This window comes from Hipposideros armiger, unplaced genomic scaffold (assembly GCF_001890085.2).
Source record: "Hipposideros armiger isolate ML-2016 unplaced genomic scaffold, ASM189008v1 scaffold_167, whole genome shotgun sequence".
Taxonomy (NCBI): Eukaryota; Metazoa; Chordata; class Mammalia; order Chiroptera; family Hipposideridae; genus Hipposideros; species Hipposideros armiger.
The window spans coordinates 2,199,672-2,213,314 of NW_017731517.1; the positions used below are offsets into that span (position 1 = coordinate 2,199,672).

At 40.3% G+C, this 13,643-nt stretch overlaps 1 protein-coding gene across 1 annotated transcript in view; it reads right to left on the reverse strand.

The window, feature by feature from the left end:
- LYST (lysosomal trafficking regulator) overlaps positions 1–13,643 on the reverse strand; it is a 165,442-nt gene that overhangs the window by 23,720 nt on the left and 128,079 nt on the right. Inside the window, exons 40-44 of the mRNA XM_019651799.1 lie at positions 12,476–12,693; positions 8,920–9,150; positions 6,991–7,180; positions 3,334–3,470; positions 439–537 (exon numbers count right to left, since the gene is read on the reverse strand). Of these exons, the coding sequence (XP_019507344.1) occupies positions 439–537; positions 3,334–3,470; positions 6,991–7,180; positions 8,920–9,150; positions 12,476–12,693 (875 nt within the window). The remainder of the gene's footprint in view (positions 1–438; positions 538–3,333; positions 3,471–6,990; positions 7,181–8,919; positions 9,151–12,475; positions 12,694–13,643) is intronic.

Genomic DNA, 13,643 nt, shown 5'->3' on the forward strand with positions numbered 1-13,643 from the left:
AGATGGCTGATGTGGGTTTTGCTGTTATTTAATCTATCCAGAGAGGATAGCCATTGGGTTTTTAAGCTTCAAGTGTTATAGAACCTGGGGATACACGTCTGAGCACTCAGGGCGACATGGAGAATACGGGCAAGAAAGCAGCAGGATGTCACGAAAAAGCCTAAGTGCAAAACAGATCATAACTCAAAACACTGTGACCCCCAAAAAATAAGACCTTCATAATTACTTTCAAAATTTTTCGTGATCTTAACAAGCCTAAGTTAGATATGTGACCTTTTACATTTTAAGAGCTTATGTAAAGAAAAGGTTAAAGTATAAAAGATAAAGTATAAAATTTTAAATGAACCTCATATAAAATGAATTATACTTCATAAAAGTTTTCTTCCCTTCACTGATATGAAAATCCCAAACGACCCACAGAATGACCCCGGGACCTACCGTGCTGCTTGTAAACCTGTTTGTATAGGCTGTGATGACACCGCATTTGCTCCCAGTAAACAGCTGGCAACTGTCAGGGACCCACGCACAGCTAGTCACCTTTGGAAAAGGAGAAATCAAAGATTATCATGGTTACAAATGCTTCTACTTTTCTGACAACTATTTAAAGAATATATGGTCACAAAATGTAAGGTAAACATTTTACTTGAAAGGACTGGAATGGTGCAAAGATATAATCATATCCTGTAACTTTAAGCCAGATGCCTGAAATTGTATCACAACGCATTGTCTATGATTTTAGATTTTTCTGTACACACAACACACACACACACACACACACACACACACACACACACACACATCACCATTTGTTCCCCAGAAATTAAACGAAATGATCCAGGATTGATCAGATCCAAGGTTCAATGTGTGTGATCTGTGTATGTGTTTCACATGTTTACTTGATTTTTACTTTTATGTCCTTTTTTCTGTTTTTGGTGGGGAAACAGGGTACATATAAATAGAGGTATTACTTTTAACAACTCTAAAGACTGCTAAACAATAGGAGGAGGAAAGGTAACCGTGGAGACAAAAATCTGGGATTTTAAACCCTTCCGTCCTAACCATGAGGCACTATTCCAGGTTCAAGTCTTCCTCTGGGCACCAGCTGACCCCCAGGGCCATGTCCACAGCAGCCGTGCCCCCTGGTCTGCTCCCACGCACCCCTCCTCTAGTCCCCACTCCCACTGTCGGCAATACCCTCACGCTTCACTTCACTAAGACGACAGAGGTCATCAGCCACAGGCAGCACCTCCTCCCTCCTTTGTGCCTCAAAAGGTCCCCATGCCTCCTCCTGATTTAGTGGAGGAAGCCCCGCCTACCCCAACGTTGCTCAGGATGCTTGTCCTCTCAGAATTCCAAACTGTCTTTTGTGGGCTTCTTCCCCGGGGCCTACAAGTGTGTTCAGGTGTCAGCGACCTTAAAAAAGTGACTTTTTTTTCCCCCCTGGCTCTTCTTAATCTCTATGTATCATCAGAGTCCATCCACTCAATCCAATTTTATTTTTTGAGTTTCTTGAATAGTTCTAACTATTTGTAAGGATTGATATTTCATAACTTTTACGAGTATTCTTTCTTAGAGGTCTTCCAGAGAACATGTACTTATTTATATAGAGAATAAAATTCATTCTGTCTTTCAATTACCATATAGGTCTACTGAAACCTTTTATAAACCTAAGTTACATTACAGGATTTTAATAGTCTTATTTTTCCTTTATCTTGAAATATTCTGCAATTTCATCACTCTAGGAATTATTCGATCACTACTCATCAATTATTCCCAACTTGGCTAAAACAAAACAAACAAAATAAGAAAATGAAAGAATGAAGGATCTCCCAGAAGGATAATGTAATATGTGAAATAAATTGTCATCTTTTGGTTTCCTTATTGCATTGTCTAGAGAATGCTATCATCTTTCAAGAAATTACAAAAGAAGACTGGAGCCACCATTTCTGAAGCCTGCTTTTAGCTTTCATTGAACACAGCTGGGAATTTTCCATTTTCTACCAATAATAGGAGAGAAAACTGACATAGGAATACATTTCACAATTATGTAATCAATCAGAAGATGAAGACACAGAGACAGCAGGACTCTAATCTCTAATGATGATGATGAAGTTGGTCAGAGTGTGAGTCTTCATATGCTAATATCCAAGATGAATTTTCTCCAACTGAAGAACTAATGCATGAACAATGTATTTCTAAGGATGAAAATGAAATACGGTTTTCTCATCCAGTGAGTCATTTGACTGGAAGTACTTTATTACACAGTATTTTGCTAAAAGAATCCAGATCATCCCATTGGCTAAAAGGACTTATGAGGGTATTCTTCCATCTTTAATGATGTTTGTGTGCCAGACTTTACATGACAGCAATAATTTTGCAATGTTTAATTTTTATTTAAATTTCTAATAAGGTTGCTTTTCACTGCCCTTTCTTCTTACTTTTGTTAGTTTACTGGTAAGCCAGATAACAAAAGGCGATGACTTTTTTTCAGGTATATTGAGGGTTAAGCACAAGTCACTGTTCTCCTTTTTTTCACTGTCAATATTTCTCCAAAAGTGCCTTACTCCATTTCTAATGTGCTCAGGGAATGGCGATAATTGTTAGGCACACAAACAGGCAGCAGGTGTTACGGAGGTAATGGAAGTCTGAAAATGGTAAAACAACTTCCCATGGAGAGACAATCAAAGAGAGAAGGTTCAATATACAATTTAGTAAGTTCTGGCAGTATAAATATAGTGTTTGATAGTCTACAAAGTGACTTTCACAAACGTTGGAAACATTTTTACAATAGCTTTATCGGAGAGTAGTTATAGTACCGCTATCCCAGCTTCATGGAGGACGAAAGAGACTGGAGTTTGGGAAGGTGAAGTTATTTGTAAAGGTGACCCAGTACATAACAAAGCCGGGACACCACCACAGATCACTGGGTTCAGTGAGGCCCAGGGATGCCTAAATACCCAGTCTGTTTAGGAAAAACCAGGCACAGAAGATAACACTCTGGTTACAGGAAATGACATAGTGACAAGGCAGGTGAACACTGGGAAGCAAGCAACGCTGATTTTGTTCAAACACTGTGCCATTAACTGATGCCAAGTAGGAGATTATTATATTGTCTCAAAGAGATACTGGGTGGGAGACAATTCTGGGGACTCTGGCAGCACAGCGGTAGTCAGGATGTCTGTAAGCATGTAAACAAAACACACATCCAGCATCACCCGCTTCCTGACAGGGCTCATCACTGGAACTTAAAGACCGGCTACTATCAGTCTGACTCCTATTCAAAGCATTATATTTAATTATTATTATTATCAAGTACTTCATAAAAACGTTTACCTGATACTGTTGTGAACTCTGTATGAAGTTGATAGGAGGCTCGCTCTGTTTACTCTTCAGTCGGAGAATGTTATCGGCATATCCCCAGCTCAGGATGGCCGACCACTGGATGTCAGTGCTGTTCATGCTTCGCACACCTCAAGGAGAAATGAGAGGGTCAGAGCGCCACTGCCCCGGGGGGCACCCGGCAGTCCCCACAACGGCAGGTTAAAGGCTGAAGTTCACATGGCAGAACACAGTATCGCTCCAGGGCAAAACCATCCTTCTATCCACAAGATGGACCGATGTTATGTTACTTCCATTCCTTTAATGCTAAGGAGATCCTAAGGGAGGGATTGTATTCATTTTCACTTGTGTTAAGAATCTTTTATAAAAGACATTAAGAGTCAAGCTTACTCTGTTCATGTCTGGGACACCTTTATTTAAAAAATAAATATGAACTGGATGCTGTTTAAATAACTTCCTAGGTCACCCCTGCTGAACAATCCTATGGACAACTATTAATATCAGAAAGAGAACTTGCTGGAATAGAAGCAGCATGGCCCTGTGGAGGGAGAACAGCCCTGCCAAGCTGCCAGGCTCCGCATGGAAGACCCTCATCCAATGAGGGTCTGCTCTTCCCTTCTTTCTCTCTCTCTGTCTCTCTCTCTCTCTCTCCTTAGTATGATGTCCTTTTGGGATAAGGATTTGGACACCCTGACACCCCTTTTCAGCACTAGTCATAACCTACGCCTTGTTGGCATGATGGCTGCAGCTGCTGCAGCATAGATCCTTTAACTGGTGCTGCCCTGGAACCTGGAAGGCTTTCCATCCCTTAAGGAGAGAAGATGTGTGTTAGTTACTCCAGTACCTATCTAGCATAATGCCCAGCATATGGAGGGATAAAACAAATAATATTTGTTAAATGAATCAACAGCACACTAAAAATATAACTCGCAGATTTTGTTTTGTTGAGTATTAATGCCAATGTTGACATCAGTTTTTCAATAAAGGAATTGGGAAACACTCATTAAACATTCTTCTAAATGTAAGCTGCAGAGAAAAGAACCACATTTCATGAGTCTCAGGACCTCTCAGATTCTACGGAACACCCGGCATGTGATAAGTGCTCAATGAACCAAGTATATTTAATAACTGTTCCCAGTTTCTCATTCCAGTACTACAAGATGCAGCATCTTTTTTTTTTTAAAAAGAGAAAAATAAACTCCTCCTTTACTTATTAGAATAGTGGATTTTATACTGAAGCCCCAGAGATTGTGATGTAGTGTGTCTCAACTCAAATGGGACCCAAACAAATGCACCTCCGGCAATTCTGAGGCTCAGTCAAGCCAAGTAATTGGCTGTCATGAAAACCACCAGTCTATCATTACATTGTGCTATGCACATATAACTAAGCAAAATGAAACAATTACTTGATATAACAAGTGCTCAACGCTTTGCAGCTGTTAGCACAAGACCCGACGTCTGTGTGCTTCGTCCAAGGCCTCTGAGGAATGTTCACAGGGGCCGTTCTGTGCTGCGGGCAGCAGTGAGGGCTCAGAGACCCTGGCCCAGGGTGCTTTCTGTCCCATGGACATTTATTAAGCACTGAGAAGGAGGCAGGCACTGTGCTAACAGTTCCTTACATTGTTTCACTTCATTTTTTTTTTTTTTTAAGATTTTATTGGGGAATTGGGGAAAGAGAACAGACAAGTTGCTGTCCTTTTGTTCTTCAGTCTAGTTGTGGAGGACGTCGCTTTGCTGGACCATGTTGGTATTATCATTACGCTCTTCCCGGCTGAGGCAGTCACTGGATGGTCGCTCATGGCGGCTCTTGGCAGCTCATGCTGGCTGCCGGCTGCTCATGCCAGCTGCCAGCCACTCACAGTAGCTTTACAGCAGCCCACTGCAGCTCCACTGCAGCCTACGCCATTGCCAGCGACTCACGACAGCCCAGCTCCAGGTCAAGCTGTTGTTCACCATCTTAGCTGTAGAGGGCGCAGTGTCACTGGCCCTCATGTGGGATCCGAACCGAGAACCCTGCTGTTCAGAGCTGGTGTCCCAAGCCAACTCTTAACCAATGTGCCACATGGCCGGCCCTGCTTAATTCTTACAACAAATTTTCCTGTGAGGTAAACCCTTTTGCTATTCCCATTTTATAGATCAAAAGCCAGGATTCGGAAGGCCTGAGTACTTTTCTCGAGGTCACAAGCACTGAATAGCAAGCTCAGGCACTGCACCCCCAAAGGCCACAGCCATAAATGTATTATATAATATTACAGCACTCCCCTGGACACACCTGGATGCTGGCAAACCCCAAATATATATTCTGCAAGGATGTGAAGTGTAATTTGAATGAACACAGCTACTAAGGGCACACTGAGGGTTTCTGAGTAGTGGCACAAACAAGATAGGCTGACAATTATATGTGACATATTTAAGTCCCATCTTGCTAAGTGGTTAATACCACCAGCTCTTTCTCTCCTGCTCAATAGATAAACTTCGATCCACTCTAATTTTTTAAAATTTAAATTCACACGTTTTGGTACTTTAAATGCTATTAGTAATAAAATACTTGTGACAGTTCACAGCTGGTTGCAACATGCTAGTGAGAATAAACCACTGATATCACAATAATTATGATTAAACAGATTTACCTTATCCTATTAACTCATGAAACGTAGATGAAATGGTACACAGCTTCTCTTAGTTCCAATAGCTATAAAGGCAAGCATTCATTTCATGGTAGAATTAAGAGTGAGCCTGAAAGAATGGCAGCTCAGCCGGCACACTTCACTGAAGTGACCGACGTCTGGCGGGGCTGCCGGCATCCTTGTATCACAGTCTGTCTGCGGTTGGGGGCTATATGGGCCCTGAGGAGCACCATGCATAGACACACAGCAACATAAGATGCTAGCGTGTGATGGCTAAGAACATCTGATCTAGTCCACACACCGGCTCTCAGACAAACCCGCACACACCTGATATAAATGGAGGCGTGCCCTCCATCACTCATTTTTTTGCCCAAAGCCCATGTCTCGTAAGTAGGGAGAGTTCTCTTGCATTTAGTGAAATGGCTAATTTGGAAGGGCTGAGGGATGACTTCAGTGGGAAATGTCCTCAGTTTTCCATTGTCCAGGTGACATCTGGAAATAGGAAGAGGGCCTTTACCATACAGCACTTCATAACGTGATGCTTTTAGTGAGTCGGTGCACAGAGAATAGAAAAGGATTGCTTTCCAGGCACATGTGTTTTTAAAACCTGTTTTCCAGGCTGTCATGACTTCCTTGTCTTGTTTTGTTTGTTTGAATCTCATGACTGTATCTTCTGAGGCACTAGATTTGCTGGTCAAATACATGTGTCTCTTCTGGGATTCAAGAGCCCCAAAGTGTACATTTCTATAAAAGTGATAGTTTTCGTCTTGCGAGCAGAACCATTTATTCTTGTCTCCTTCAAACTCCTCCTCTCATTTCCAATGGTACTGCATTTATCTCCCTTTTAACTTTTAATGCTGTGTGTTTTAATTCCTACTTTGCACTACATAACCACAGATTTGAGCAGTTTTTTACCAAGGACTCAAAAACCTTAGAAATAAAACAAAAAAGCAGCACAGAAGATCTAGAAACATCCGAATCTCATGAAAGATACCAGAATGCTTTTCACTATGTTTTATTTTACCTTGTTCTTTGCTGTATGTCATCAGAAGACAGAAATTTCGGGACAAACCGCAGATCGCTCTGGTGGGCAGGGCCTGGAGAGAACCAAAGCTTTCCCCATGGGGCTGGCTGAAGCAGACCACAGGCACTGGAGCACTCGGGGAGCCTACGTACTCCCCCCACTTCAAGCCTTTTATCCACGACAAAGGACTCTAAAACCGAGGAAAGAAAACAGTATCATTTTTTTAAAAAAGGTGGTAAATAGAGAATAACTTCTAATTTAAATTCTAAACAAATTAAGAGAAAGCAACCTGATTCTAAGCCCTTCGTGGGCAAGAATTATTTTACACTTTTTTACTTCCCCCATGCTTAGCATATAGCAATATGTGTTCCTTGTTGCTAGACATGAACAAAACAGAGAGTCAGTCCCAGAACCATGGGGTTGCATTCCAGTTGGGATGGGAGCAGACAAATAAATGAACAAATACACATATGTCCAGTGCTGAAAATGCTGTGAAGAAAAGCCCAGAAGAGAGAGAGGACTGAGAAGGATGGAGCTGCTATTAATATTTGACACATGGGGAGACTCTCTGAGGAGGTGACATCTGAGCTGAGATCCAAATGAAATGAGGGAAAAAGGTGGGGCTATATCTGGGGATAGGTCATTCGGGTGGAGGGAAGAGATATGAAGGTCCCGCGGTGGGAGTGAGGCGGGTCGGTACATTACACTCCCAGGCCCTTTGTGCGTACCGACTTAAGAGTTCATTAGCAATGAGTACACCAGTAAATTAAATGGCACTTGTTACTTTTCAGGGATGGACTATTAAATTATTTTGACAAGTTAAAATAATAGATTCTAGTTTAAAAGAATGACCTTAGTAATGACAAAGACCAAAATGATTTGTGAGGCTTCAAAATCTGAGTTAAATTGATAAGTAAACACAAAACATTAAGCTTTTAACTAAGAAACACCACAATGGTGATCTGGCTTCACCAAAACACCATGGTGTATCGTGTTGATATTTTAAATCTGAATTTTACTGGTTGTGTTTTTGTTTGTATTCAACATATAAATTTGATGTTTGTGAGCTATGAGCATAAAGAATTTACATTCAGTGCTCTATTTGTGTTCTGCATTTAGTGTATTTAAGTGACATTAAGAAACAATTGTCAACACAAGGTCTGTGAAAACCATTTTCTCTTAAAACGGATCACAGATCTATTGAGATCCGCTGCCTTGTTTCATCTGAAGGCCCTTCACAACCTCTTTTCTTGCCTTCCCATTTTCCGTGATTCCCTTCGGCAAACCTTTACGACACTTTACAATTCATGGTCTCCCATCTTATTATGCTGCTTTTATAAAGAAGAATTTAGTTGAGGATTAGAATCCAATTTACCTTTAAGGTTTTCTTGCTTTATTTTTCTATTTCAAAGTAAAAAATTATACCTACTTCTTATTTTAAGAGGCAATACTTTTTATCATTACAAGCTGGGAAGGCCAAAGAGCATGTAAGGTTCCCTGTTCACTGCAGCTATCTCACCTCTGGTCAGGACTTCTGGTGGGAGATGGTCTCCAGGACCCTGTACGCATGTGCGCACTGGCATACCCACACTCACACTGTCCTCTCATCCTGGGCGGTGCCTCTCCTCTCGCCTGCCAATTCCTGTTGTCTCACTGCCTGATGTGGCTTTCCCTTGTAGTGGTCCAGGGGTTACTGTCTGACCTGAGCTCCCAGAGCACCCTTCACACCCCTAACTCAGCATCACTACACACAGACATGGCTGGAATTGCAGGCGTCTGTGTTGACTGGCTGGTGCACGTGTTCAGGCTGGGACCGCACCTTTTATTTGGGGCCCTTAAGAGCCTGTGAGAGGGCCTGACATCTCAGGAGGTGAAGTCTGACACCTCAGGAGGCTTTTGCCAATTTCTATTGAAATCCAAAGGACATACCGGATAGACAACTTCTTTGGCCTGCTCTCGGGTTTCCCGGAAAGCGAACTGCACTAATAGTCCCACGGCAGCAGGGAGCTCTCCTTCGATGTTGAGCTTGGAGCCAGGTCTGCTCACGTGGGCCGACTGGAACAGCTGACGAGGGGTCTGGCCGTAGGTTTTGATCATGGTTTCTAGAGCTCGTCTCTGGACAGGATCTTCAACTGCAGAGACATCCATTCCAAAGTATGTCTGAAAGGTGAGAGTGAGAGAGAGCCAGAGGTTTGTACAGAGCCCGATGGGCAGGAACGCCAAAGGGGAAACACCGCGCTCTCTTCTGTAGGTCATGGTCCACTCTTCTCTGTTTCAAATGGAAATGGTTTTGCAATGTCCATAACCATCCATGGTCTCACTGAGATTAGAATAGGAACGATCTATGTTTCTGAAGGGCTAACAGAAAATAATGCATCTTGACAGACTGGTGCTGATTAGGTATGTTTATAAAATTGATTTTTAGCTAAAGACCAGAGAATATTATTTAAGATTTCATGTATGATACTAAATTACTGAAAAAGCCATTTGTCCAAAGTGATATATAGGAAAAGGCAAAAATGAAGGTAAGATAACAATGTCAGTAGGTAGTTATAAAGAGTTATGGAGGTTCTAACGAAAATTGTAAATGAATCCAAAAGAGTAGCAGTGAAATTCCAAGCTCGTTAGTATAAAGGGTGTTATTACACTTTCTTCTCAGTGTTGCCATCCCTTAAAGTCATAGGGAGAGCAACATGCATGTGCTGCTTTATCGCCAAAGCCAGCAGTCAGCAGCTGGGTACAGAGCTGTCTTGTTTTGTGCAAACCCACTTGTACAAATTACCTTTTAGCATTTAATCAGTCATTGCAAATTTCATTTACATATCTAGATATGATATTTCTGTAAGTGTCAAATAACATTTCTAAGATCCTTCAGAAGTGAGATAAGCTCAGCACCACTCTCTCCCAACACTAGTCTTGATCAAATACTTGTATAAATGCTTCTCTGAGCAGGGTCAGTTTTCATGGCTGCTTGGCTTAATATACTCAAAAATTCAAATGAAGATTGGAATAATCCTCTCGTCTCTTTATTTATTTTAAAATAGTGCTTCTTTACATTCTGTGGTATCACTTTCTATTTGAATGCAACATATTAATAAATGATGAATTAATGTTAAAAGGCAGTTAGTTCTACACTCCTTTTAAAAAGTTAACAATTATTTGTACTTCATTGTATGTCAGACATTATCCTATATGAATGTCTTTCTGTATTTATGAGGTTGGTATTATTGTTCACGTTTTAAATATTGGTACATTTAGGTACAGAGAGGTTGAACTATTTGCCCAAGGTCACATGGCAAGGGGCAGAGTTACAAATTGAGAATCTGAAGTCAATTCTGAATTCAGAGACTGTGCACTTAATTGCTATACTTCGTTCTGTCCTATGAATTAAATTTTACAAAATTTCTAGAACAATGATATAAACTCTAGCCTTTTTAAAGTTCTATTATCCCAAAGAATCAGTGAAAAAATTCCAGTAAGGTGAGAATTACATAGTATATTTCAGCACACATATGCTTTTAATGTGAAGTTTATATTAGAATAATTGAAAAGATGGGGCAGGTTTATAGGCACAGAGCATATTAAGGTCAATGTCAAAATTCCTAATTGCATTTAAAGTTACATTTTAGATCAAATATGAAAGAAATTAAAAAATTATCCCTGAAGACTTGCCTTTATTTTAAATTACTCTTACTTATAAAATTATTATTCACCAGTCAAACTGTCTTATTCCTCCTTTTAGGTACACTTTTCCATAGCATTTATCTTCTATTAGAATAATCAGGAAACCTGTCTTATTCTCTCTTCCAGGTCTTAGGTATCTTAAAGAATTTAATTTTCTATTACCTTAGAGGTACTCAAAATAATTACCGAGCAAAATGCACTAAAGAGATTTTTATTTTAAAACTACTATTCAGGAATAGATTTCTGGCATAAATAAGCCCAAACACAGGGTGTATTACTGTAGGTTCTATGTGTGTATTTTAGCTATATTTGTATAAACACTGACAAATCTACACAGAAAATTATAGTTGGGGGGGGGGGTGAAGTCCAAGGTCAACCTAATACAACACCTAACTTTAAAGTTAGGAAAACTAAGAGGCTAACTGTCCATGCAGTGGATTAATGGCTCATCTGTTGTACTTGCTGTCTTTAAGTAGCTACTAGGCAACACCAGGAAACAGCTTTCTCCCCATGACTTTCCCTTTGACTTTTCATCCTTGAAAAATTTGAGAGGCCTCGTTTGGGCCCCGCTCCTACTTTTAGGCCCCAGCTTTTCTTCTAACTCTATTCTCCCTGCTTGAGTATTATTCATCTTTGCATCTCCAGAGCTGAGCAAAACAAATGTTTCCTGAAAAGATACATTTTTGGTAGCCTCTCTAACAACATCAAAAAGTATATGTGAAAGTGTAACAATTCTACCAGGAAGTTATCTTAAGGAAATAAAGATATACAGAAAGAAATAACTTCAAAAATCTTATTAATTTTAATAGCAAACAAATACCAATTAAATATCCAACAATAAGGGACTGGTTAAATACATTATCTTTTAGCCATACTTGGGAACAGTAATATTAATATTATCATATAAATGGAATGACATATAGAAAAAAGTCTATAAGGTGGTTTTGATATTCATCTCTGGATGGAGATTTCAAAGTTGATTTTCAAATTCCTTCCTTTTGCAGTCTGTATCTTACACATTTTTTTTAACAAGGCACAAATACTATTTTCTGCAATAAGAAAAAACAATGCCATTTAAAAACAGAATATGTGTATAGGATAGTGTGCAGGAAGAAGTTAAGATGGCAGGCCTGAACTGCTCGCCTTGGAAGGGCCTGCTTGCAAGGTTGGCCCTTGGCAGGCATCTGGGAACACGGGTTTCAGGAGAGTTCCCACCATTCCCTAACTGATACGAGTGGCTCACTGTGCCAAAACTGTCTGCACAAACAATGTGGTTTATACTGAACACCTGCTTTTCTTCCGGAGTCTGAAATTTCAGTACATGTGAGAAAGGGGGCTGCCTACAGGACCAGCCCCCAGTCAAAACTCTGGGCACTGAGTTGCTAATGAGCTTCCCTGGAAGACGACATCACAATTTGTCACAATTTGTGCCGGAGGAAGAAGCACGTTCTTTGACTCCCTGGGAGAAGACTTTTGGAAGCTTGCCCCAGGCATCTCTTCCTTTTGCTGATCTTGCTTTGTTTCCATCCCTGTAATAACCTTAGCTGAAATTCTGACTATATGCTGAGTCTCTAGGTCCTCATCCAACCTGGAATGGTCTTGGGAAACCCCGACAGATAGTATCTTAGTTATTTTTAAAGAGATGGAATATAAAACCTGAAAAATCTTGGGCAACAGTTTAGTGTCATTGCCAATTCTCTCTGATAACTTAGGTATTCTATAGAAACATCTTACCAGCTAACCTTTAAATATTCAGGTTCTACCTGACAGAAATGCAGATTACTTTAAAAGAGTCACTTACAGCAGGATGAAAAACATTGATGGCTTGAACGGAAGCCTTCCCTTTTTGCTTATATCCGAACACCAAGTCAATCCACTGACAGATATTCTGGGACACGTGCTCAGACTCTAGAGCCTGTCGATGAATGAGGATAAAAAGACGAGGGTCGTTCCGGGCCCAAGGCGGGAGATTGACGTGATTAACCCGTTCACCATTCTGCCGCACACCGAAATCAAAGCCTAGGAAAGAAGACTCAAATTAATGCATATCTCCCCCAAAACATGCTTCATCTGGCCCACTGAGCAGGTCTTAAGAGTTCACACAAATCGCTACTATATGCTATGACCAGGAAAAGGGGCAGCAAGGAGGACAGTGACACCATCACTTAATTCACTTACTTAGCCAATCACAGAGCCGCATGGATTAATGCTATTGTAAGTAACTTTGAGATCTCCCAACTTTATCCTGTTACTTTATAACATAGTGAAGAAAAAGCAGAAAATCATTGTCTGATGATTCTAATATTCCACTAATCAAATCTTCAAATGCAATAAGTGCTTACATTTCTATTCAACTGTCAACTTGGTTAAAATTAAACTAAGCCTTTGTATTAGCATTTCTCAATTAACGGTGTTAACATACAATAAATCCAAGACTATTTCGACTTAGTAAACATTAGCATTCTGGAGTTAAAAACACCAACTGATACAAAGCGTACACATCCCTAGAATGAAAGTCTTAGTCTGTGAACTTTATGGAAAGTCTACAGGTCTGCTCTGACGTAATTTTTCTTAAGCATCCTGTAGACAACAAAATTACCTCGCTACGCTAAGAGGGTTCTTCTGTGACGTAAAGGCACTGTTATCTAATTGTCTCATCAGCCTGCTGGTGTAAACAAAAACCTCAGAAGTGATCATTTAGAGAAATTGTCCTAAAAGAAATGTTACCTTTGAACAGAAGCGGTTTTTTGTGCTACCTTTTATGGACTGAAAATCTGAATGCATAACAGAATACAAATAAAAGAGGGCCTCTTAAAAGCTGATTAAGCTCCATGTAAAATTAAGTTGCTATCTGCCTACTTCTTGATCTTGTGAGAACAGTTAGAAGGACTTCACTAATTTGGGAAGTATTTTGAAATACTATGATGTGAAATTCAAGCCGAGGGCTTGTATAAAATTAACACAGCGTA